Source organism: Malaclemys terrapin, chromosome 11, assembly GCF_027887155.1.
Source record: "Malaclemys terrapin pileata isolate rMalTer1 chromosome 11, rMalTer1.hap1, whole genome shotgun sequence".
NCBI classification, from domain to species: Eukaryota; Metazoa; Chordata; order Testudines; family Emydidae; genus Malaclemys; species Malaclemys terrapin.
The window spans coordinates 1677491-1699760 of record NC_071515.1 but is presented as its reverse complement, the minus strand read 5'-3'; the positions used below and the strand labels follow the sequence as shown (position 1 = coordinate 1699760).

The 22270-nt window shown below is 53.7% G+C and overlaps 1 protein-coding gene across 2 annotated transcripts in view; it reads left to right on the top strand.

Moving 5' to 3' along the window:
• SLX9 (SLX9 ribosome biogenesis factor) overlaps nucleotides 1-16611 on the top strand; it is a 106540-nt gene extending 89929 nt beyond the window's left edge. Inside the window, exons 3-6 of one of the 2 annotated variants that reach the window (XM_054043546.1) lie at nucleotides 2501-2569; nucleotides 7992-8145; nucleotides 14443-14511; nucleotides 15983-16611. In XM_054043546.1, coding sequence (XP_053899521.1) covers nucleotides 2501-2569; nucleotides 7992-8145; nucleotides 14443-14511; nucleotides 15983-16076 — 386 coding nt within the window. In that variant the 3' untranslated portion in view covers nucleotides 16077-16611. Of the gene's footprint in view, nucleotides 1-2500; nucleotides 2570-7991; nucleotides 8146-14442; nucleotides 14512-15978 lie in introns of both variants that reach the window. The other variant, XM_054043545.1, reaches the window with a different exon arrangement.
• The last annotated feature ends 5659 nt before the right edge of the window (nucleotides 16612-22270 follow it).

Genomic DNA, 22270 nt, shown 5'->3' with positions numbered 1-22270 from the left:
TGCTCCGATCCCTCTCCCCACCCCTGTCCCCTGACAGCTCCCCCCCAGAACTCCCAGCCCCCCACCTCCCCGCTCCTTGTCCCCTGACTGCCCCCTCCTGGGACCCCTGCTCCTAACTGCCCTCCAGAACCCCACCCCCTACCTAAGACTCCCTGTTCCTTGTCCCCTAACTGCCCCCTCCTAAGACCCCCCCCAACTGCCCCCCAGGACCCTACCCCCTACCTGTACCCTGACTGCCCAAAACTTTCTCCACTCCCCCCCCCAAAAGCCCCCCCCGAACTCCCGACCCCCCCCCCCCCGTTTCTTGACTGCCCCCTCCAGAACCTCCCTGCCCCTTCTCCTGCCCCCTGGCCCCCTTACCCTGCTGCTCAGAACAGGGTGTTGGGCTCTGTGCGAGCCGGACATGTGGCTGCGCTCCCCAGCACAACAAAACCCGGTCCCTGGCCCTGCACAGCGCTGCCGGAGCCGGGCTGCAGGGGAGAGCTGCCAGCTCAGAATGCAGGGCGGATCCGGCTCCTCTACAGCTGCTCTGGAGTCCGGCCCGGGACTTTCCTGCAGCCCTCCCAGCCGCTCGCTCTGCTCTGCCAGGGGAGGGGGGAATCCCGGACATTTGAATGATTTATAAATTCCCCCCGGATGCTATTTTTAGCACAAAAAGGAGGACATGTCCGGGTAAATCCGGACGAATGGTAACCCTACAGACATTCATTTTCAGCTGGATGACTGGCTGTCGGCCTCGCTTTTAGGCACACAGATTATTGTTATTAATTAGCGCGTAGCTGCCACCACCAAGACCCCATTGTCCTAGACTCAGAGTAAGGGGTAGCCCATTTCCCAAAGAACTCGCGGTGTAACTGGAGAAGACCGACAAGGCTGGGGGGAGGGAAACAGGCACTCAGAGGTAAGAGACTTGTCCAAGGTCACACAGCAGGTCAGTGATAGAGATGGGAATCGAATGAGGTCTCCGGACTCCCACTCCAGTGGCACAGCCAGCGGGCCATGCTGCCTTCTCAGTCTAAATGTATCGATAGCTCCATTTGGTAGTGTCAGGCCAGGACGAGCAGGGAGTGTGTTTCTAGGGGATGATTGCACTTCTGTCCCTCTCAAGTCATCTCGCAGTGTCTTGCAAAGTCGTTTCTTGCCTCGCTACCTAATGTGTGTCATAGCTCTGAGCAGTGGATAAACCTGTGTGTTTGTAATGTGCTGCCCCCCTCCCTAGCTCACGTTTGTTCCCTGTAGTACACTACTGAGCGCTTTGTCCAGTCTAGTGTTGGATGTCTCAGGAAACAGGGCTTCCACCCCTTCCCTTGGAGACTTTAATGGCACAGCAGAGCAGACTTTGCTTTAAGGAAGTCTTCTTGCTTACCAAGCTCAGTTTCCCCTCTGAATGTTTCCCATTCCTCTGGCAGTCCTAGACCTTTCCTCTCCTCCCTTCTTGTTTGAGCTCTTCAAGTGCTTACACCTAGTTGTGGTGCTTCCCCGTGGAGCCAAGCTAAGTCTGAGTCTGCAGCGTTTCCTTACGAGCAAGTCCGAGTTCATCATGTTTGCAGCTCTTCTCTGAATAACTTGTTGAGTTCTTCCTGGGGTTTGAAGGCAACACTAACTAGGTGTAGTCTCAGGATGCCTCTGTCTGTGCAGTCCCAAATCCCATGGGCTTCTCTGGCTGCTACATCTTATTAGAAGCTCATTTGTGGTTTGCTGTTCACATCCCTGAAGGTCTCAGCGCTGCCGCTTGTCAGTTTCTCTGCCCCTTTGACTGTGTGTCCCTGGCATTGTTTTTCTCAGGCCCATCAGTTTGTATATTTCCAGTTTTGAAAGTAATTTTCTAGTTTCTCCCAAGCTCCCTTTGAATCATTGCTCTGTCCTTCTTGGTCTCTTTGACCCCTCCCAATATAGTAACACGCTGTTCACATGCTTTTCTAGACCATCAGTGCAAGGGTGAAGTAAAACCAGGCCTAACCTGGCCCCTGGTGGCGATCCTACTAGACACCTCTGCACTCATTGATACCAGCCGGCGGAAGGTGAAGTGCTCCACACCCACAATGGCGTCAAGGTTTTCACCAGAGTTCTCTTCCCTTGTGGGCCCCCGAAGAAGGGCCAGATTGTCATTGCTCCCAGAGTGCCGCGCTCCTGAGATCTTCTGAAACACGGGCCCAGATTGTGGGCGCTCAGCACTAGAAAATATGGCCCGGGGCTTTTTTGAAAATGTGACCCTCATTGATAGGTCCGTTTGAACCAATTGTCATGAATTTGGGAATGATGGTTTCACAAGATGCTGTATTGCCACCCACCAGTACCCAGCCTCTCCAGCTTCCTTAGTTACACAAGTGGCAAAGGTTGAGCAGAACTCTCATTGCGGATTGTCTGGCCTGTTCCGTTGGAGTACCTCCATTGGAAGTACCTCCTCTGGCAGTCGTAGACCTTTCCTCTCCTGGGGGGCGAGCTGGAAACGCCGCGTAGGGAAGCACCACTCAGACTGCCGTGTGTTCTTATTTTTCAGGTGTAGAAGAAAAAACACTTCTGTCAAAAAGAGAAAAAATGAAGCTGCGAAAAGACAGGTGGCTGCAGAGTAAGTATTCCCTCGATAAGATCCCGCTGTCAGGGTGGTTGTCTCGTCAGAGGGCCAGTAGAAGCCCTGCATTGGACTGCTTCCTAAGCAACGTACGTGCCACATGTAGCACAGTGTACTGGCCCTTTGAGGCTTAGAAAGTGAAACCTCGTGAGCCCAAGAATGACCCCTGGGGGCCAGGCAGGTGCAGTCGCTGAGGGAGAGGAAGTGGACTCAGGGAGGCGCTGTGTGGCTTGGGGAAAACCCTGACTGCTGGGTCCGCTCTGAGGGCCTGAGACTGGCGTTCCGTCAGCTGGGTGGGTGGGAAGCCCCCTCCTCTCTCCCACGTTGGGGACACGGCTGGCTGGAGATAATTCCCAGCGATTCTCTGCCTGTCCCAGAGAGCAGTGAGTGCTGGGCAATGCTGTCTCTGAGAGTCCTGCATGGCGCATGTGGAAAATATGGGAAGACACAACCTGTGTGTTTTTCCCAGCCCTGGGAGGAGTTAGGTTTGCTGCTGGTCTCTCCCAGAAGCTCAGAGGCGTGAGCTCCCTTGTTGGCAGCTCTACTTTGTGCTGAGTTTGGCCTGTAAGGCCAGAGCACTTTAAATGCCAGGCTGCAGGGTTCTATTAGGAACACTGCTCTCCTTGGCACTTGGCTGCGCACTCTAACACAGGGGTGGGCAAACTACAGACGTGGGCCACATCCGGCCCACCAGCCGATTTCATCCGGCCCTCGAGCTCCCGCTGGGGAGCAGAGTCTGGGGCCTCCTGTGCTCCAGCCAGGGAGTGGGGTCAGGGACCACACCGCGCAGCTCCTAGATGCAGCATGTTCCCCCTCCCCCTCCTATGTTTAGGGGCAGCCAGGAGGCTCTGTGCGCTGCCCCTGCCCCAAGCGCCGCCCCTGCAGCGCCCATTGGCTGCGGCCAATGGGAGCTGCAGGGGCGGCGCCTGCAGGCGGGGCAGTGTGCAGAAGTGCCTGGCCACACCTCTGCGTAGGAGCTGGAGGGGGCACATGCTGCTGCTGCTGCTGCTGCTGCTGGGAACTGCTTGAGGTAAGCGCCGCCTGGAGCCTGCACCCCTGAGCCCCTCCCATGCCCCAGCCCTGATCCCCCTCCCACCCTTTGAACCTCTTGATTCCAGCCCAGAGCACCCTCCTGCACCCCAAACCCTTCATCCCTAGAGCCCGCATCTCCAGCCGGAGCCCTCACCCCTGCACCCCAACCCCCTGCCTCAGCCCGGAGCCCCCTCCACCTCCCTGAACTCCTTTCTGGCCCCACCCCAGAGCCTGCACCCCCTCCTGCATCCCAACCCCAATTTCGTGAGCATTCATACAATTTCCATACCCAGATGTGGCCCTCAGGCCCAAAAGTTTGCCTACCCCTGCTCTAACAGGCTTCACCTTAGCCCCCGCTGGGAGAGATCTGTACCATTCTCCTACATGACCGAGTCGTCCAGACGCTGGGCAGTGTGACCTCATACCAGCAGAAGGGACCAGGAAATGCCTGTGAATTGGTGACCTCAGCCCCATGGGCATCAGCTGGCGCCGTTCCTGGCTCAGCAGGGGCAAGGGCTTGCTCTGTCCGTGACATCTCTGTCGGGTTTTTCCACGTTTAAGCTCTTTGTTATTTAGCTGGATGGGATTTTGGCAGTGTCCATTCTTTCCAGATAAGCAGCGAGGTGTTTGTCTTGCTTTCCCTGCACCCCCTGGAACTCCCCGTGGGGTGTGTCTGCTGGCTGGCTGTTTGGGTTACTGGCAGAGGGGACTTTACATGCAGCCCCTGGTCCCAGGACCCCTGTTTTTTTTTTTTGGGGGGGGGGGGGGGGGGGTTTCAAGGGAAGGGGAATTCCTATGAATAACCAAGGAGTCACTCTTGGGTCAGGTGCATGCACAGCTCCTCCCTTCCCCTATTTCCCCCACACACACACACACACACACAATTGATGGGCCAGTCCCGGTTCCATGTTGTTTATTATGACAACTACTGAGGACTAAACCCTGCTGCTGTTGCTTCAGAATCTAAAGCTTTGCTCTTAATTCCCCAAACTCTTTACACAATGGCAGGTTCACACGGGGTTTGTGAGTTAAGCCAAGTGTGCGGTGTGCCTGAAGGATTCGCCCCCAGGAGTAACCGAGCCAAGCAAAGGCCAGGACCCCCTTGGCCCAGGATTTGGGGAGCTATCGCATTGCCGGGCTCTTAGAAGTAGTGATGCGAAGGTCCTGCTTGGACGTGATAATCTCTTGCCTCAAGCACGTTGCGAGGCGTCCTCCAGAGTTTCACAGGAACTTTTCAGCCCCTCCCTGGCTGCTTCTCTCATTTCTGTGTCCCAGAGTCGGCAATTTCTCGTGTCCATCCCACTGCCTGGGATTTACTCTTTGCTTGGGTAACTTGCTTTGCTGCATGAAGCCACAGTGTCCTCTCTTGATTGCATAGCCGGGTTCCTGGAGCTCGGGAACACTCGTTCTTTTAGCCCCGGCACTAATAGAGGCCTGGATTCAGGAAAGCAGGTAAGCACTTGTTTAACTTGGAGTGTACCCTTACATCCCATTGGCTTACAGGGGAGCTGAAAACGTGTCAGTGCTTCCCTGAACTCCTGTCGAAGAGAAGTGGCTTTTAGCCCACGAAATCTTATGCTTAAATACATTTGTTAGCCTCTAAGGTGCCACAAGTACTCCTGGTGCTTTTTAGTTTAAATAAACCAACCTGAACAGCCCCCAGATGTCGCTGCTTCACCAGCTACTCTGAGGAGCTTTACCTGATGTGTGTCCATCACTTCTTTCACTCCGAGGCTTGAGACTAGCCCTTGATCAGTCAATCCGTCTTTACTCACAGCCCCTGGGGAAATCCACGAAAACAAACAGCACTGCATCATCAGTCATTTTCCTGCAGTGTGGTATAGGCTACGGGCAGTAAATGGAGTAAATATCTGGGCTTCACTTGAGCCGTTAATTCATCTCAGACACTGTTTATTACATTGTTCCCTGCAAAGCCACCAGGATTATCCTCTTTAAAAAAACCCTTACATGTGGTGGGGAGCAATTTGCTACTGGTTCTTTTTCGTTTGTTTTTGTAATCTTGGGATGAAATATTTTTCTTTAACTATCTCTTGTTTTCCTTGGGTGCCCTTTCTCCCTGCATTTTTTGGCATCCCGTCCCAGTACCCAGTGCAGTGAAGCTCGGCCCAATAGTGTAATGCAAAACTCTCCGCGCATATTCCATTCCAACAGAAATAAATCATAAGAAAGAGACTCAAGGAAAAACTGATGCAAAGCTTTGGCCATGAGAAGCACGCATGGGCCCGTTACTGAAGAAGATTTCATAGAAGAAGAATTCAGGGTGTTTTCAGGCACGTAATGCATGGTAGCACTGTGAAGTAGCCCAGCTCCAGAAAGCCAGACCAAAAGAAGAAATGGTGCAGAACAGAAACCAGGGCCCCTGGCAGAGCTGCCTGCAAGGAGCAGTGTTTACAATCCAGATTTCTCACAACCCTCTGTGCGTTGCAGAAATCACAGCTCACCCAGCTGTTGATGGTAGAGACCCAAGCCCCTCCCTGCTTCAGCGAACAAGAGAAAATGATTAAAAGATTGGCCCACAAGATTACTGGCGTAGAAGTATCAGGGCCATGCAGTGCAACTGCGCTGCCTGGCTGACTCTCGGCCTGGACACAAGATGCGCTATCTCGAAGGTCAAGGCCACAGTCGATACTGTAGGCAGGTTCCACAGCCTTTGAATCACTCAGAAAATGCAAAGGAAGCAGAAACTTTCTACGAAGCTCCCTCCTGGGGAGTCCCCTGCTGCGGGGGAGACTCCGGGGGTCAGAGAGTGCCTAGCCAGCCCCTACGCTGCAGGGACAGGAAGTGGCTGGAGCCCCACCTGGGTTGTGTTCTTTGAGTCCCAGTGCCACCTGGTTCTCCACTCTTTTCCTCCTCTCCCCAGCTGGACCCCCTCCTAGGGGCTCCCCTCAGCTCAGGCAGAGCCTGGGCTCCCGCAGCCTTGCAGGGCCGTGGGCAGGGGAGGAGCTCCCATGACTCTCTCCCTGCGCTGCAGCCAACTGGGGAGCAGGAAGGAGAGCACAGCTGATGAGAGCCCCCCATCTCCCTGCAGCGACGGGGCCGAGTCGCACAGCACTGGAACAGTCCCATGGCGCAGCTCAGATGCTTTCAATTCATCCCCAGCCCCCGTGTTCTTGAGCGCACTGCCTGCGCCGAGGGCCCCCGGCTCTGCACTCACGCAGGGCGCCTGGCACGCAAATGCTGCATTTCGGCCAACAAGAATTGAACCTGGGTCTTGTGAGTCCCGGCCCAGTGCACTTGCCACAAAACCTTCCTTCCCCTTGTAAGTAAAGCCAAAGTCAGTCAGGTTCATGGTTACAGTGACATCTGTCAAGGATGGGAGGCCAAACCCGGATCCTCCCCTTCCTCTCTCCAATCTCACTGGAGGGTCCATGTAATTCTAGCACATTGGTTTCATTTCAGGTCTTCAGTGCTCCTCTTCCCCACTCTTAGCAGGTCACCCCCTCGCTGTGCGTGGGAGGGAAGTACAGTTCTCTCACTAGCCAACCTCCCAACGCACTTTGTTTCAGGGCTTAACCATCCTGACAGTTAGGAAATTTTTCCTAATGTGTGACCTAGACCTAAACAATCCTTGCTGCAATTTAAACCCGTTGCTTCTTGTCTTGTTCTCAGTAGATGAGAACAATTTATCACTCTCTTCTTTATAACAACCTTTTATGTGCTTGAAAACTGTTATCATGTCCCCTCTGTCTTCTCTTCTCCAGACTAAACAAACCCAATTTTTTCAATCTTCCCTAATAGTCATGTTTTCTAGACCTTTCATCATTTTTGTTGCTCTCTCTCAACAGTGTGACACTGTTGACTCATATTTAGCTTGTGGTCCACTATGACCCCCAGATCCCTTTCTGCAGTACTCCTTCCTAGGCCGTCATTTCCTGTTTGGTATGTGTGCAACTGATTGTTCCTTCCTAAATGCAGTAGTTTGCATTTGTTCTTATTGAATTCCATCCTATTTATTTCAGACCATTTCTCCAGTTTGTCCAGATCATTCTGAATTTTAATCCTATCCTCCAAAGTGCCTACTTGGTATCATCCGCAAACTTTCTAAGTGTACTCTCTAGGCCAGGGGTTCTCAAACTGGGGGTCGGGACCCCTCAGGGGGTCATGAGGCTATTGCATGGGGGGGTCGCGAGCTGTCAGCCTCCACCCCAAACCCTGCTTTCCATCCAGGATTTATAATGGTGTTATAAATTAAAAACACTTGTTTATATATTTATGGGGGGTGGGGCGCACTCAGGCTTGCTATGTGAAAGGGGTCACCAGTACAAAAGTTTGAGAACCACTGGTATAGGCCATTATCTAAATCATATTTGTCCTCCCTCCGCTGGGGTTAGGGTGCTTGGAAATTGACAATCTCTTTCTGACTCAGAAATAGAAGGTGTGAAGCTGGCCAGACAGAAGCAAAAAGCTGAGGCAAAGCGGAAAGCGACACCGGTGGTGGGAGACATGCAGCCGTTGATGGAAGCCCTGCCTGAACTCTCCGAACTGACCACGACCAGCAAGGCCAGGAAGCAGCCCAAGACGTAGGTACCATCTGGTGGGCTGTTTTATTTTGCTACGTCCTGCAGCGGGTACCGTTGTCATGGCACCGCCAGCGGCACACAGTGGGCCGCCCCCCTCGCTCAGTCCCTCTGACTGTCCGTGCTCTCTGCTCTGCACGAAACACGTGGCAGCAGCACGCCTGGGTGTCCAGGGTGACGTGGTGCGTCCCCGTGGAGACTGAGTGTCGCTTGCTGGGGGGGGAGGGAGGCTGATGTGGCCCAGCATGGGGAGACGAGCAGGGTTTGCAGCAGTGGGAGCAGACTTTGAACAACTAAGTGCTTCTGAAGCTAGCCCCGAAGGCAGGACAGGCAGCCGTGCCGCGGCTCCTGCCATGTGCGGGCGACTGTTTAATGCAAGCGCGTGTTCTGTTGGCCGTAACAGCAGCGTGGGATTTCCGCCCAGGTCCCCAGGAACATGCTGGGGTGGGTCCGTCACAGACGTGCCCAATGAATTCCCGGCTGAAAGGGCGCCGCTTGTAGCTGACTCTGCCGAGCTGGGCAGAGACAGACAAGGGGCTTCCTTTGGCAGCAGCCAGCCTCTCTTGGAGCAGTCGTGCGCATTCCTGTTCTTCTGACCATCTGAGCTTTCTCTGAATTCCCACCCTACTCTCCGCACGTGTGGAACTGTCCCTGGGACTTCTCTCTAACACAGCGCCTGTCTCCCCAGGCCAGCCGTGACCTTTGACCAGTGTCTGTTCCCTCCCTGATGTTCTGTGTGTCGGGGGGTTCTTGTGAGTACCAAATTGGGGAGAGAAGCGTTCATGCTCTATGTAACCATATCCCCATTGGCACACGCTCTGCTGGGCCTGCAGCCAGGAATGTGCATTTACCATAATGGGCAGGGGTTTACAAACACGGCTTGGCGAAGCACTCGAATCTCTGCACACGGAGCGAGGCTGGAGACCCCACGAGCACAAGCTCTCGTGATGGTCCAGGGCTAGTCGGAAGGGAATGCTGAATTGGGCTGCTCCCCACCTACACAGACCGCGTCTCTGCTGCTCCCTCTGAAAGGGGAGGTTTTCAGAGGCACCGGGAGCAATTAGGCAACTAACTTGTAGCTGTGCCTTTGAAAACCAGCCCCACTCTGGCAGGGGAATTCCGGGCCAGCCAGTGCAGCTGATGCGTGGGGGGGCAAGGCCAGCCAGCTGGCCGATGTGCTGATGCTGTAGATCTTCTGGGCAGCCCAGCCACAATTTACTTGCCTGCTCCCCAGGCAGGGTCAGTGGCATGGAGGAACAGCAGCTCTGCCCGCCATCCATGGGAAGAGCCCCCACTCCAGCTCGGGCTCACCCCATGTTGTGCCGGTGCGCGTGTGGTGGTTTGAAATCACCAGAAGAGGCTTTGATAGGATTCGAAGCATTGCATAAATGCAGGGTAATACTCCAGTGATTTGTCAGCGTTATTAATAAAAGATTAGCTTCTCCAGGAATTTGATCTCCTGCTGGGTAAGAGAGCATCACAGTGAGGTTTTTATTCTCATTTATAATGAATGAAGGCAACAAAGTGTAATGAAACAAGGCTGCGTAAGCCGACCGGCATCTCAGCCCCGCGCTGCTGGAGTGGGGAACAAGCCCTTCCTGGGCACTACAGCTGGCAGACCCATTGCGAAAAGGGCTGATATTGTTCTGGGTTGTCCGAACAGGAGAGTTGCATTGTCCCATGGACTCCGCCCTGGTGAGGTCTCAGCCTGAGGACAGAGAGATGGCCAGATTGGAGTCTGGGAGAGAACCACAAAAATTATCAAAGGCTTAGAAAACCTGACCCATGAGAAGAGGTTAAAAAATGGGGCATGTTCAGCCTTGAGAGGAGATGACTAAGGGGGGGCTTGGTAAGTCTTCAAATACGTTAAGGGCTGTTATAAAGAGGATGGGGATCAATTGTTTCATCCATGTCCACTGAAGGCGGGACAAGAACTAATGGGCTTACCTGCAGCCAGGGGGATTTAGGATAGATAGCAGGAAAAGCTTTCTAACTCCAGGGATAGTTTAGTGCTGGGCCAGGCTTCCCAGGGAGGTTGTGGAATCCCCGTCACTGGAGGGTTTTAAGAACAGGTTAGACCTGCCAGGAATGGTCTAAGTTGACTTGGTTCTGCCTCAGCCCAGGGGGCTGGACTTGCTGACTTCTCGAGACCCTTCCAGCCCCGTGTTTCTGCGATTCTATCTCATGGGTCAGAAGCATAGTATGCCTGCAAACAGAACTGCTGCAATTTCTGGCAGAATTGTGCATTCTGCGGAACTGCTGGATTCTCCTGGGAAATGCCCAGAGAGAAGCTGTGAGGAGCAATTCTGCCTCCAGTAGGTGTTGTGCTTTCAGAGGCTGGTGTTTCTAGGAACACTTTCCTTTAAATGGGATTTGTTTCCTGGAGAGATGCCAACTTCAAAGCTAATCCTTTCAGAAACGGAGTGTGAAGTAGGTTTAGAGCAGGCCCAGTCTCTGTCTGAACCCTCCCTGCCTGTGTTTGTAGCTTTGCAATCACACTTTAAAAAACAAATGTTTTCTATCCCTGCTGCTGTCAGAGACCCACGGAAAGGGAGGAATTTACTGCTCACAAGGTGCTGTCCCGTACACAGCGTAAATACCCTGAGCGCATGGAGACGTGTCCTCTCCTCTGGGGACTGTAGCTTTTGAGGTTCCTTTAACAATAGTGGATGTGGCAGTGCAGTGTTGCATACACCCTGCGTGCGTGTGTGTGAAGCTGACTGCCCCTGTAGGAGTTTATCTGCGTTTGCTGTTTGTTCCCCTCCCGAGTTCGGAGGCCTGTCCGTGGAACATGACGAATGACTGTCGCGTTACCCCACAATCTGGCCGGTGGCTCTGAACAGCAAGCTGGGGGTCAGCTGTCACCTCCCTAGGAACCGTGCTGTGTGGACAGCCCCCACTCCGCATTCAAGAGATCATAGTTTCCACGCTGGAGGGTTGGGCTGGGGACAGAACGCTGGTGTTGGTGCGTCGGTCGTCCCACGTGATGCGGAAGATGGTGTCATTGGAGAACCTTGCGGTGTCTGCTGTACGCGAGCCAGGTTTCGGAGCACACAGGAATACGGGGCAGAGGAGAAGCAGAACAAAGGGAGGAGGACAGGAAGAAGGTAGCAAAGCGAGGCAGAGAAACGGAGAGGAGGCCAGGAACTGCTGCCGCAGGAAGCTACTATGGGGCTGGGAGACCTGTCACCGTGACCAAGAGGGAAGTGGAAACGGCTTTCCCAGTGTAGGCCAGGGGGATGCTATTGCTGGAAGCTAGTACAGACAGTATTAAAGGGACTGTCTTGGAGGAGCAACCCCCACCCCTCTGGCTGTGTTGGGGGCTCAAAACTTTGAGCAGGTCCCCCCCCCCCCCAACCATTTTTTTCTGGCTGTTTTGTGCCAGCAGCTGCCTGTATCTCTCTGCTGGCCCCCGAGTGGAATAGCCCTGCTCACTCTTTGCAGCTGGCTACAGAGCGTGTTGCTGGCAGAGTGCTCAGCTCGGCTCATGACCAAACATGGGCTGGGACTGACGGCCCCTCTTGTGGTGGGAGTCCTGGGACTGGAGATGGAGTTGGTCTCGTCTCTGCCCTGCAGTCTGTGCTCAGGTGCGTTGGGGAGGCCACACTTAGTGACTCGAGTGACAGTTCCTTCCTTGCGGATTGCACCGCTGGCTAATAGCCCACCCCCTTGGGAAATGTTCAGATCCTAAGAACAGACGTTTGCTTTGGTTTGTTGTGGTCCCCATTACTCCTCGCTTTGCCCATTGAATTCCCTCATTGGGGGAACAGTCCCAGGACTCGCAGACATGTCTCAGTCTGTCAGCTCACCAAGCTGTGCAGAGGTGGTTGGTTAATCTATTCTCGTAAGCCAATCCTTCCAGCCCCTTACCCACTGCAGCGCCTCTCCTCCGAGTCCCCTCCCGTTGGTAGCTGCAGCACCCAGAAGCCAGCTTCCCTGTTAATGAACCTCTCTCTTGACTGGCGAGTCAGCTCTCCAGAGCCTTCTGAAATAGCGCCACCCTCAGGGCGATTTCCTTGGCTCTCCCGACGTTGGCGGGACCCAGACAGTCTCTCCAGGAGGTCAGACCCTTGGTTAACCAGCTGCAAATCTCGTGTGTTCCTTGTGCTCCCAGCATCTGTATACAGGCACCTAGTACAGTCCTCCGCCCATTCCTTCTCTTCTGCCCAGTCAGGGAGCCAGTGTTACCCACTGGATGTACATGCCCGGTACTTTAATTGGGATTTGATTCGTTCCCCCTTGACTCTGTCTCTGCAGTGCTCCCTGCCGAAGGCTCCCTGTAACTCTGACAGCAGGAGGCTGCTATTCCACCAGACTCTCTCCAGGGAATGAGGAGCCATCCCAATGCTCCATGAATACCAGACATGCACGCCGCCCCCTTCTGCACACGCTTCAGTTGGTCACCAGGGCTGGCTTCCAGCTTTCTTCTCTCCCACATGGCACCAGGGAGCTGCCACCTGCAGTTCTCTGCACAGGCCCCTAAAGTCGCCTACGAGCCGCATAGATGTGTCCCAGCTTTGTGTGTGGGACACTGTGAGCACAAACCCTGGACGGTGCTCAGGCTTCGCTGGGCCTCTCTGCTCACATCTCAGGAACATGCCATGCAGAAGGGGCTCACAGTCACCCGGTCTGACGAGCTGCCTGGCACTGGCCAGCGGCACCACCCAGCACCCTCGAGACCTGACTGTGATGTGCCTCAGGCAGAGAGTCGGAGGCCCCCCGAGTGCACCGATGACAGGGAAATGCCCTGCAATACACCCAGGTAATCCTGGCAAGTGACCCACACCCACACGCTACAGAGGAAGGTGAAACCTGGAAGGGTCCCTGCCAATCTGACCTGGGAGAAAATTCCTTCCCAACCCACCTATGGCGATAAGCTAGACCCTGAGCATGTGAGCAAGAACCAGCAAGCCAAGCACCTGTGACACAGAATGCTTGGCGCCAATTCGAAGCCCTGGCCAGTCCAGGCCAGTGTCCTATCTCCAGCCATGGCCATCCCTGATGCTTCAGAGGAAGGAGATAAAAAAACCTTCCAGAATACACTGGGGGGAAGAGCTCTTCCTGACCCCTGTCAGTGGCTGACTGAAACCCAGAAGCATGAGCGTTAGGAACATAAGATATGACCCGGAAGTGAGCACCAGGCTGCAGAGCCCTGCCCCCACCATCACAAGCAGCCCTATCAGGCAATTGCACCAAAAAATTATCCAGCTCTCTTAAAACTAAGTACGTTGTTTGCCCCCAAAACTCCTAGTGGGAGGCTGCTCCAGACCCTTACCCCTCTGATGGTTAGAAACTTTCTTCGAACTTCCAGCCTGAATTTGTTCGTGGCCTATGCCCAGCTCTCTGTTGTCCTCGCTACTCACTTAAACCAAGTCTAAAAGTGCGTTCCCTCTTGGTTCTCATGGCCTGGTGCCAGGCAGAAGCACGTTGTGCCATCTTTCCACCCCTTTAGTTGGGCATCGGCAGTAACTCGGCAGAGCTTTTAAACAGAGACAGAACTCCCTGTTCCAGAGCTTCCCCTTCCCGTCTGACTGCCGGCTCTCCTAGCCGAAGCTGTGGTGGGGGTTGTGCCCCTGCTGTATGTGTGGAGAGAGCCTCCTGTTGCTTTAACGCCAAGGAGCTGGGCTGGCTCTGAACCAAAGTGGGGCAGTGCAGGAACGGACACAGCGATGGGGGAACGTGCTCCCTGGATAGCTACACAAGGCAGCTGGGCCGGCCAGTCCTTCTCCACTAACATCACACATTGTTTGGGGTTGTCCAGCGCATTTGCCACTGACCCACCTGCCTCACTGGGGAGCCCACAGATTCAGCCGGGAGCTCAGCACAATGGCTCTGGGAGACGTGCGTGGGTGGGGCAGGTAACTGGACAGGTCACTTCAGAGCCCCCTGGGGGGGGGGGGAGTTGCTGCAGTTTGACCCCTAGTTCAGTTACAAATAGGAAGAGACCCTGCTGCAGAGTACAGAACTGGGGCGATGGTGTGAGGCCTCCGCCTGCCATCCTGTGACACGGAATTCCCCTCTCCGTCTCGCCGCAGGGCCTAGCCCCAGAACCACACCGTGTGGGCTTGTGGCTGGACACATGCATGGCAGAGATTTGCCTTTGCCTCCCTACTGGGGACAGCTTCAGAATCGCTCATCCCTGTGCCTCCCTTCGCCATCCGGCATGTAAAACAGCTAGACTGGGTCAGACCAACAGTCCGTCTAGCCCGGTATCCTGTCTGCAGACAGCAGCCAGTGCCAGGCGCTTTTGGCAAAATGTTTTCCTTCTACAAACCTGTTCCCGTCTGTTCCTCTCTGCAGCCACGTGAGAGCGAAGGCAGAACCCACCGACTTCAACCAAATGAAGCCGGCCCAGAAGCGCAGGCTCCTGTAAGTACCCAGCTAACAGTGAATGCGTGAAACAGCTGCCTTGGGCGACGCTCACACACCCGCCCGCTGCAGCTGCACCCCGCGGCTGCCCTGCTAGGAGTCGGGTTTATCTGGGGCGTGGTTTTCCAGGTCTCCTAGCGCAGCATCACACATCTAAGCCAAACCTGCCGTTGCATTCTGGGGGGGGGTGGGCGTTCCTCGCCTGCCGCAGTTTGCCCTGGGGTGTGTACTGGGGAGAATGGGCCCCTTGTGTCACGCAGACGTGTCCCCAGGGCAGTTGGGTTTGGCAGCATCGGCACCCACATTGCCCTGGTGTGAAGGACAGCTCCGGGGCGGGGGGCTCCTCTGAGTGACCCCATGCAGAGGGTCGGCATGAGGCCAATGCCCCAGGGAGCCCTCGGAACGGAGTGTGAGGGACCTAGGGAGAATGGGGCTGGCGGCGACTGGCCCCTTTTGTGTCTCCTGATGGAATCAGCCCGTGTCTGCTCCTGTGCACCACACAAGCCAGAGTTCGTCCTGGAGAGCTCGCCCTTCTGCCTCGGGGGCTAAGGGACTGCTGGCCTAGGCCGCAGCCTTCGGCATTCCTTCCCTGCAGCCTGAATGCAGACTGGCCAGTTCTCCTCCCAGTCCCACTGGCTGTCGTGCCCTGGCGCTAGCAGCTGCCGTGGGGTTGAGTGGCCAGGCCCTGGGGAAAAAGAAGTGCCACGTGCTTGCTCTCCCCGTGTGTCTGGTTCAGGGCCCATTTCTCACCAGAGGGAAGCAGGCAGGTCTGGCAGAGCGTGGGGCTAGCGCTGACCACGGTAACTGTCCAGACTGGAAGCTGGCTTGCAAGTAGCCTGCAGCTGCAGTGAGCGTTCAGTGCCCATCTGCACAGACCGGCCAAGCTGTGTCCTTGGTGGGGCGCTCACAGTGTTAGCTGTTCTCAGCTACACACGGATCACATGCTGGCAGGCTCTTGCTGTGCTGATATTCCGGACAGTAGCTTTAGAAGAGGAAACTGTCCCAGTTCTTGCTTTTGGGGAACATTTTAAATGATTCCAAAATCTTCAGGAGACTCCCCAGTTCTTGCTATAGAGAAGGGAAAGTATCGCTGGGCCCCAAAGCCCTATAGAGCTACACTTACAATTGTGCTCATTGCAAGCACTTATGGATGCCCATTGCTGTGGTATCTGGAGTCACTTTACAAGGCTTACTGCCCAGTCAGCCCCGTTCTGCCCGGTCGGTCCGGCGTGGAGATGGGCGCGGCCCAGTTGGCCTGGCGCCTGTGTGGAGATGGGCACGGCCTGGTCGGCCTGGCGCTGGTGTGGCCCGGTCGGCCTGGCGCTGGTGTGGCCCGGTCGGCCTGGCGCTGGTGTGGCCCGGTTGGCCTGACGCCAGTGCGGAGACAGGCGCGGCCCGGTCGGCCCTGTTCTGGCTGGTCAGTGCAATACCTGCACGGTCTATTCAGAGTTCTCTTGCTTCTCTCAGACAGGAGGAAGTGGCCAGGTTTCACGAGGTCATCGCAAACCCCGTGTACAAAGCCAATCCCCTGGCCGCCATCAGTGAGCATCTCTGCAAGCGACTGAAACAGGAGGCGGGAAACGCTATCTGACAAGTCAGCGAGGACTGAATGAGCCTAGTGCAGACGAGTCCAGCTAGTCACCGCCAGGGGCTCCTTGAAAACAGTCCAACAGGTGATGAAATCCAGCGGTCCTGTTCTCTGTCAGCAGGACTAATGTGATGCGCTCTGGACAGTGGCAGCTGTTTCTTGGCCAGGCGCCCACAGACGGCAGCGTGTGCTGTGAGTATCTGGGTGCCCACGTCACATGCGGTGAAATCTGGACAGCTTCTCCCTCCCTGTTAAAAGGCACCTTTACGTTTTATGTTGCTTCTACTCTCAAGGGGTGTTGAACCTGCTTTTTGCTGCTTCCCATTGGGATCACCCTTAATAAAGAAATCCTCCAGTAACCCGCAGTGATGATCCAAACGGCACGGCACGGGATACTGGGACTGCAGCGTGCAGACCATTTGTGTAGAGATTTATATAAAGGTCAGCGCTGCTGTTTAAAGAGACACTTAATATGTTATTAACTTGGAAATAAACCCACTTTGACATTGGTCTCACTGAGTTTGTCTGGATTGTGTTTTGGCAAAGGCCGGTATAAGGATAAAGCCATTACTGTATCCAACTACAAAGAGCAGATCACTTGAACAACCCCCCCCCGCCCCAAGCCTGTCTTTCTATAGGCAAATCCACTACACTGATACTGCAGTGTAGGAATGAAAGGGGCTGCGCCCCCATTTGAACGGGTTGCAAATCTGACTTGTCTTTCAGCAGCACTGAACCGCTGTCATTTCAAATGGGGGCGCTGCTGCCTTCAAATCAGCAGCGCATTCTCCACCTGGCCTACTGCCTGGGAGGGATCGCTAAGAGACCGAACACGAGTTCACCTGGGAGAGCTGAACAGCGGTTCCTAAACGATGGCAAAACGTTCAAAAAACGCCTCTGAAAATTCTTTGTATTGCAGCAATACTGAGCACTGTTACTTAGCAGCCGGCAGGGATGGATGTCGGTGCCAGAGTTCTTCAGCTTCTTAACTCCTGGGACTTCTCAGTCAAGCACATGCTACATTAGGAAGCTCTCCCTAGCTAGGGCCAAACTTTCACCTTCGTTGAGCTTGGGTCCAGGAGTGCATTCAGGCCCAGGGCCGGCTCTAGGCACCAGCAAAGCAAGCAGTTGCTTGGGGCGGCAGATTTGCAAGGGGCGCAAGAATCCAGCCTGGGAGCTGAGAACCAACAGGGGGCCCTGGGAGCTGTAGTTCCTTGGTTAGCTCCCTGCCTATAGAGCAGTGGTTCCCAAACTGGAGTTCGTGAACCCCTGGGGGTTCACAAAATGTTACAGGGGGTTCTCAGGAAAAAACTCCCTAATGGCGGACAGAGTTGTCCCCAGGGACCCCAGGCAGCACAGGGCCAGCTGCCCAAAGCCCCTGAACGTCCAAGAGCTAAGAAGATCAAAGCAAGTATCTCTATCACACTGAGGAGATTTAAACATCAAGATGCCTTATAAGAAATGGAAAGGGACGTGGATATTTTTTGCTGTTTTTAAAATTAAATAGGCAGCTAGCATTGTTTTTAAAATTATTATGAAGAACAAGTTTAAGCTTTGTTGTAACGTGCGTTGTTTGCCTGGACTGCTCAAGACCTGAATGCTTGTGTAGGAGGAACTCTTTGAGTTGGCTTCTTAAATACCTTCCTGCTGTTTCACATCTGATACTCCTTGATGAAACATAGGAGCCTTGTCTTATAACAGGCTTATTCAAAGTGATACAGGCTACGAAAGTGAGATCTTGGAAGAGTGTTGCCATTTTCATAATGTAATACAAATTCTGTAATGATAAATAATAATTAATAGTGTGTAATAAGCATGTCATAAAAACACATTTTATATTTCCAAGATCACTGCTTTTATAATTTATACTCAGGTAAAGGAGAAAATCCCTGGAAATATTCATTTTTAGGAGGGGGTTCGCGAGACTTGACATTTTATTGAAAGGGGTTCACAAGTTGTTAAAGTTTGGGAACCACTGCTATAGAGCCAGCCCTGGAGCAGGGAAAGAACTACATTTCCCAGCATTCCCTTGGCCACTAGCAACAGGAAAGGGTAGGGGAAGGAGTATGGAACTGAAATCTGCAGCTTGCTGTGAATGGTAGGGACAGAGACGCTCTAGGTGTCTCCCTAGGCAGCAGGTGAAAGAACGCGCCCTAGACAGAAATGGCGCTCGCTCACTCGCTCTCTCTGCTAGTCTCTCTTTCTCCCTAGGCCTCAAAGGAAACAGGATCTAACTGCAGCCACGGTTACAGCAGCAGGGACTAAACCCAACCCCTTTTCCCTTAAAGGGAAAGACTCGATACTGCTAAGGGAGTGGGGGAAATGTCGGTGGACGGGACATGTGGTGTAGTGGTTAGACACAGGAGAGCCAAGCCCCAACATTGGTATCTTCCTTCTGAAAGGCAGAGTGGGGAAAACGTGGCTCTCTTCTGTTACAGACCAGGGCTCTGTTCTCTGCTCCGCCTGCAGCAACTTCTCGGGGACCTTATTTATCGAAGGGGGCAGTAATATGTGCCTGACGTCCAGGGTAGATGCTGACGCTGTGCTGGGATGGGGTGTAGGACACCCCCCCCCCCCCCCCCACCCGGCAGAGAGCTAATGGGAGCCAGTCCCAGCTGGAGAGGAGTTGAGTGGCTAATAAAGGCTTTACCCCAGGATTGCAAAGATGCCAAAATCGTAACGATCTGAGTGCTAAGGGGACAGGCACAACTGCGGTAATGATTGTGGCATCTCGCTCCGCTCCCTCGCTGGTAAGGCCCCAGGTAAGCCGTTGCTGAAAAGGCTTCAGGTTATTGCAGATGAGATTCTCCCTGAATCCTAATGCGGTTTTCATTCATCACGCAGCACTGCACACATAGCACATGCTATTTACCCTACGCCAGGTACAGGAGAAAGCTGCTGAACAATAAATGCCCCGTATGTTTGTGATGTTCCCCTGGTGTCGTCTGGACCGGTGATCTGCGAGGTCACTCCAACCCTTGACGCTGGGAGCCAGCCTTACCCTGCTCTGCTGTGCGAACCCCCACTCCTGGGCTGTTCACATACAGCTGTAGCATGTAAGCGGCTCCCAGGTATGTCAGTGAGCACTTTTGGCCAGCCGCTGCTGGGATTGTGCAACCAAATGACACTAACCGATATCTCCGGTTCCAAACACAACCCTAGGAACCTCCATCTTGCAGTGTCCAGTTATGCCCACTTGGATGCTGCAAGATTATATAATCGACCTTGTATGCTGCTTCCTTGACAACATTCAGGCCCATGTGTCAGTGGGGGCCAACTCACCTGATCCTTTTTCTGTAGCCCATGGGGTTAAATGGGGCTGTGGGCTTGCCCCTACATTATTTACTTGGTACCTGGCTGGAGTGCTAGAAGTCACCGCACGTACTACCACTACAGGGGTCACTCTAACAACACAGACTTCTAAACCTCGGCCCATTCAAGGTCAAAAGCAACTCCCAGCAAAGTGAAGTAAAGGATCGATTGTATGCTGACGACTCAGCGTTTGTCACCCTTTCCGAGAACCACCTGCAACATTTGCTGAATTCCTTTGTCCATGCTGTATTCCTGTTTGGCCTTTGTATTAATGTAAAGAAAACAGAAATCCTGTACCAGCCATCTCCTGGCAGAAACCCACCACTTCTATCACCACCAGAAATAAAATTGAACAGCTGCCAATTAAACAATGTTGAGTCCTTCTGCTACCTCAGTAGCACAGTTACCGGCGACGCCAGCATTGACTAAGAACTTTCAGCACGATTAAAGTTGCTGCCTCAGAGACAAAAAAGACTTTGGGCAAGACGGAGGATCAAAGTGTCCACAAACTGCCAGGTTTACAGAGCTGTGGTGCTCCCTTGTCTTCTGTGCTTATTAGAGACCAGCCCCCTGTATCATCACCCTCTCCAAAACCTTAACTGTGCAGCAACACCACCTGCGCAGCAGAATGGGAATCAAATGGTCTGGCAAAGTCACCAAAAGTGAAGTACTATGGCTGGCAGCTAAATGTGGAAGCCGTGCTGGCACGGAGGCAAATGCCCTGGGTCAGCCACGTCAGACGCATGGATAACAACCGACTGCCTAAGAGAGTTCTGTACAGTGAATTGGAAACAGGCAGTAGGAAGGTTGGTCATCCCAAGCTCTGCTACTAGGATTGCATCAAGTGGCACATGCATGACCTGGGTAAAACCCATGATGGATGTGTTTGGCGCTTGGCTACAATGGAAAGAGAACGTACAACACTATATCGTTGCACCACCTTGGCCAGCAGTAGGCGGGAACGTAGACACCAATGTGCCTCGGCATGTTCCCTGAACCCTATACATAGAAACTGATTTCCATTCGTAGTCATACTCGGATATGAGCGCCAGTCATTATTATTATACCTGTTTGGGCGCTAGGACCCTGCGAGGTGCAGGCCGAACCCAAACATCTACACCGCAATTAAACAGCCCCTTAGCTTGAGTCAGCTGGCATGGGCCAGCCGCCGGTGTCTAACCGCAGTGTACTGAGCTCAGGAAGGGGCTGGGGAAAAGGGCCTAGCGACCGGCTGGGGTAGAAAGTGGTCAAGGCATCTGAGGCAGCAGACAGTAGCTGCTTGCTTCAGAGGCCCGGGACTGGGATCCGGAGTCGAGGCGGGCTAGGGTTCTCCTGCCAGCCACTGAGGAAGGTGGGTTGAAAGCCCTCTGAGATAAGGATGGAAGAAGTACCCAGAGTTGGGCTGAAGACCTGGTGTGAGGTCACTGGGACTCTGTACCCAGGAAGGGGTGGGAGTGCCGAGTCAGGAGAAGAAGTAGACCAGTGGTTCTCAACCAGGGGCACGTGTACCCCTGCGGGTACTCAGAGGTCTTCCAGGGGCTACCTTAACTCAGCTAGATATGTGCCTAGTTTTACAACTGGCTACAGAAAAAGCACTGGCAAAGTCCGTACAAACCAGAATTTCATACAATGACTTGTTTATACTGCTGTATTTACTGCATACTGCAATGTAAGTACAATCTTTGTACCCCAATGGATTTATTTCATAATGATATGGTAACAATGAGACAGTCCGCACATTGTCAGTAACAGTGTGCTGTGACACTTTTGTATTATTATGTCTGATTTTGTAAGCGAGTAGTTTTTAAGTGAGGTGTAACTTGGGGTACGAGAGACAAATCAGACTCCTGGAAGGGGCACAGTCATCTGGAAAGGTTGAGAGCCCCTGCAGGGTCAGAGCAGCTGTCAGCCAGGCGCCCCAGGGGAGGAGAGGCTGCTACACCACACCCAGCTGTGAAGCGGCATGCTGGACAGCGAGCCACGCTCCTACACTCACTCAGTGATAAGGGAAGGCACACGGCCCAGTTCAACAAGGCACTTAAGCATGTGAGTAATCAGATGGACTTTAGTGGGACTAACTCTCATGCTCAAGGTCCTTGCTAAATTGGGGCCAGAACCAGCAGTAACTCGAGGTGATCAGAATTCATGGTCACCTGGTGCACCTTCCCTTAGACTACAGGGTATTTGTGGGGAACCTCTCTCCTCTGCGTATTCCTTTCCTCTCTCATCCTGTCTGCATCACTGTAGTATCTGAGCGCCTTCCAGATGTGCATTAAGTGATGGGACTAATGCCTGTTATACGTGTTTGCTCTTGCTTCTCCTCTCCTTGTGTGAGTGGTGCAGTGGTTTGGAGTTTTATTTGATATGGTTATGCTGCTGTGTGTCTACAGTAGAGGTAGAGTGGAGAAGTGCTCCTAGCACTTAGAGCAGAAGGCGTGAGGCGTGTGCAGGGTCCTGTCTCCATGCACTGTATACAAAGACAGTTGTGTTTAAACATGTCAGTGACTGGTGGTTAACACCTGAGTTACAAGCTGTGAAATCAGGCGAGGCCTGATAGCCGTCCTCCTGAGGGAGGCTTTGCTTGGTAATAAGGCCTATGAATGCACAGAAGGAGTAGCACCAGGCATTCGAGAGAAGCTGGCACTCCTGGCTCAGTGCACTTTCCTTTAGGCCGAAGGGTATTTTGTTGGGGGAAGGCAGGTAGAGAATCTGTCCTGCATGTGTCCGGTGTGAAAGTCCAGGGTGCTGAGATTGCTCCAGAATGAAGGAGGGAGCTCCCTGGAGCTGGAGGCATGCTCCGTGCAGGTGGGATGCTCAGAAAATGAAGGCAAAGTCCTACGACTAGAACTCTTCCATAGT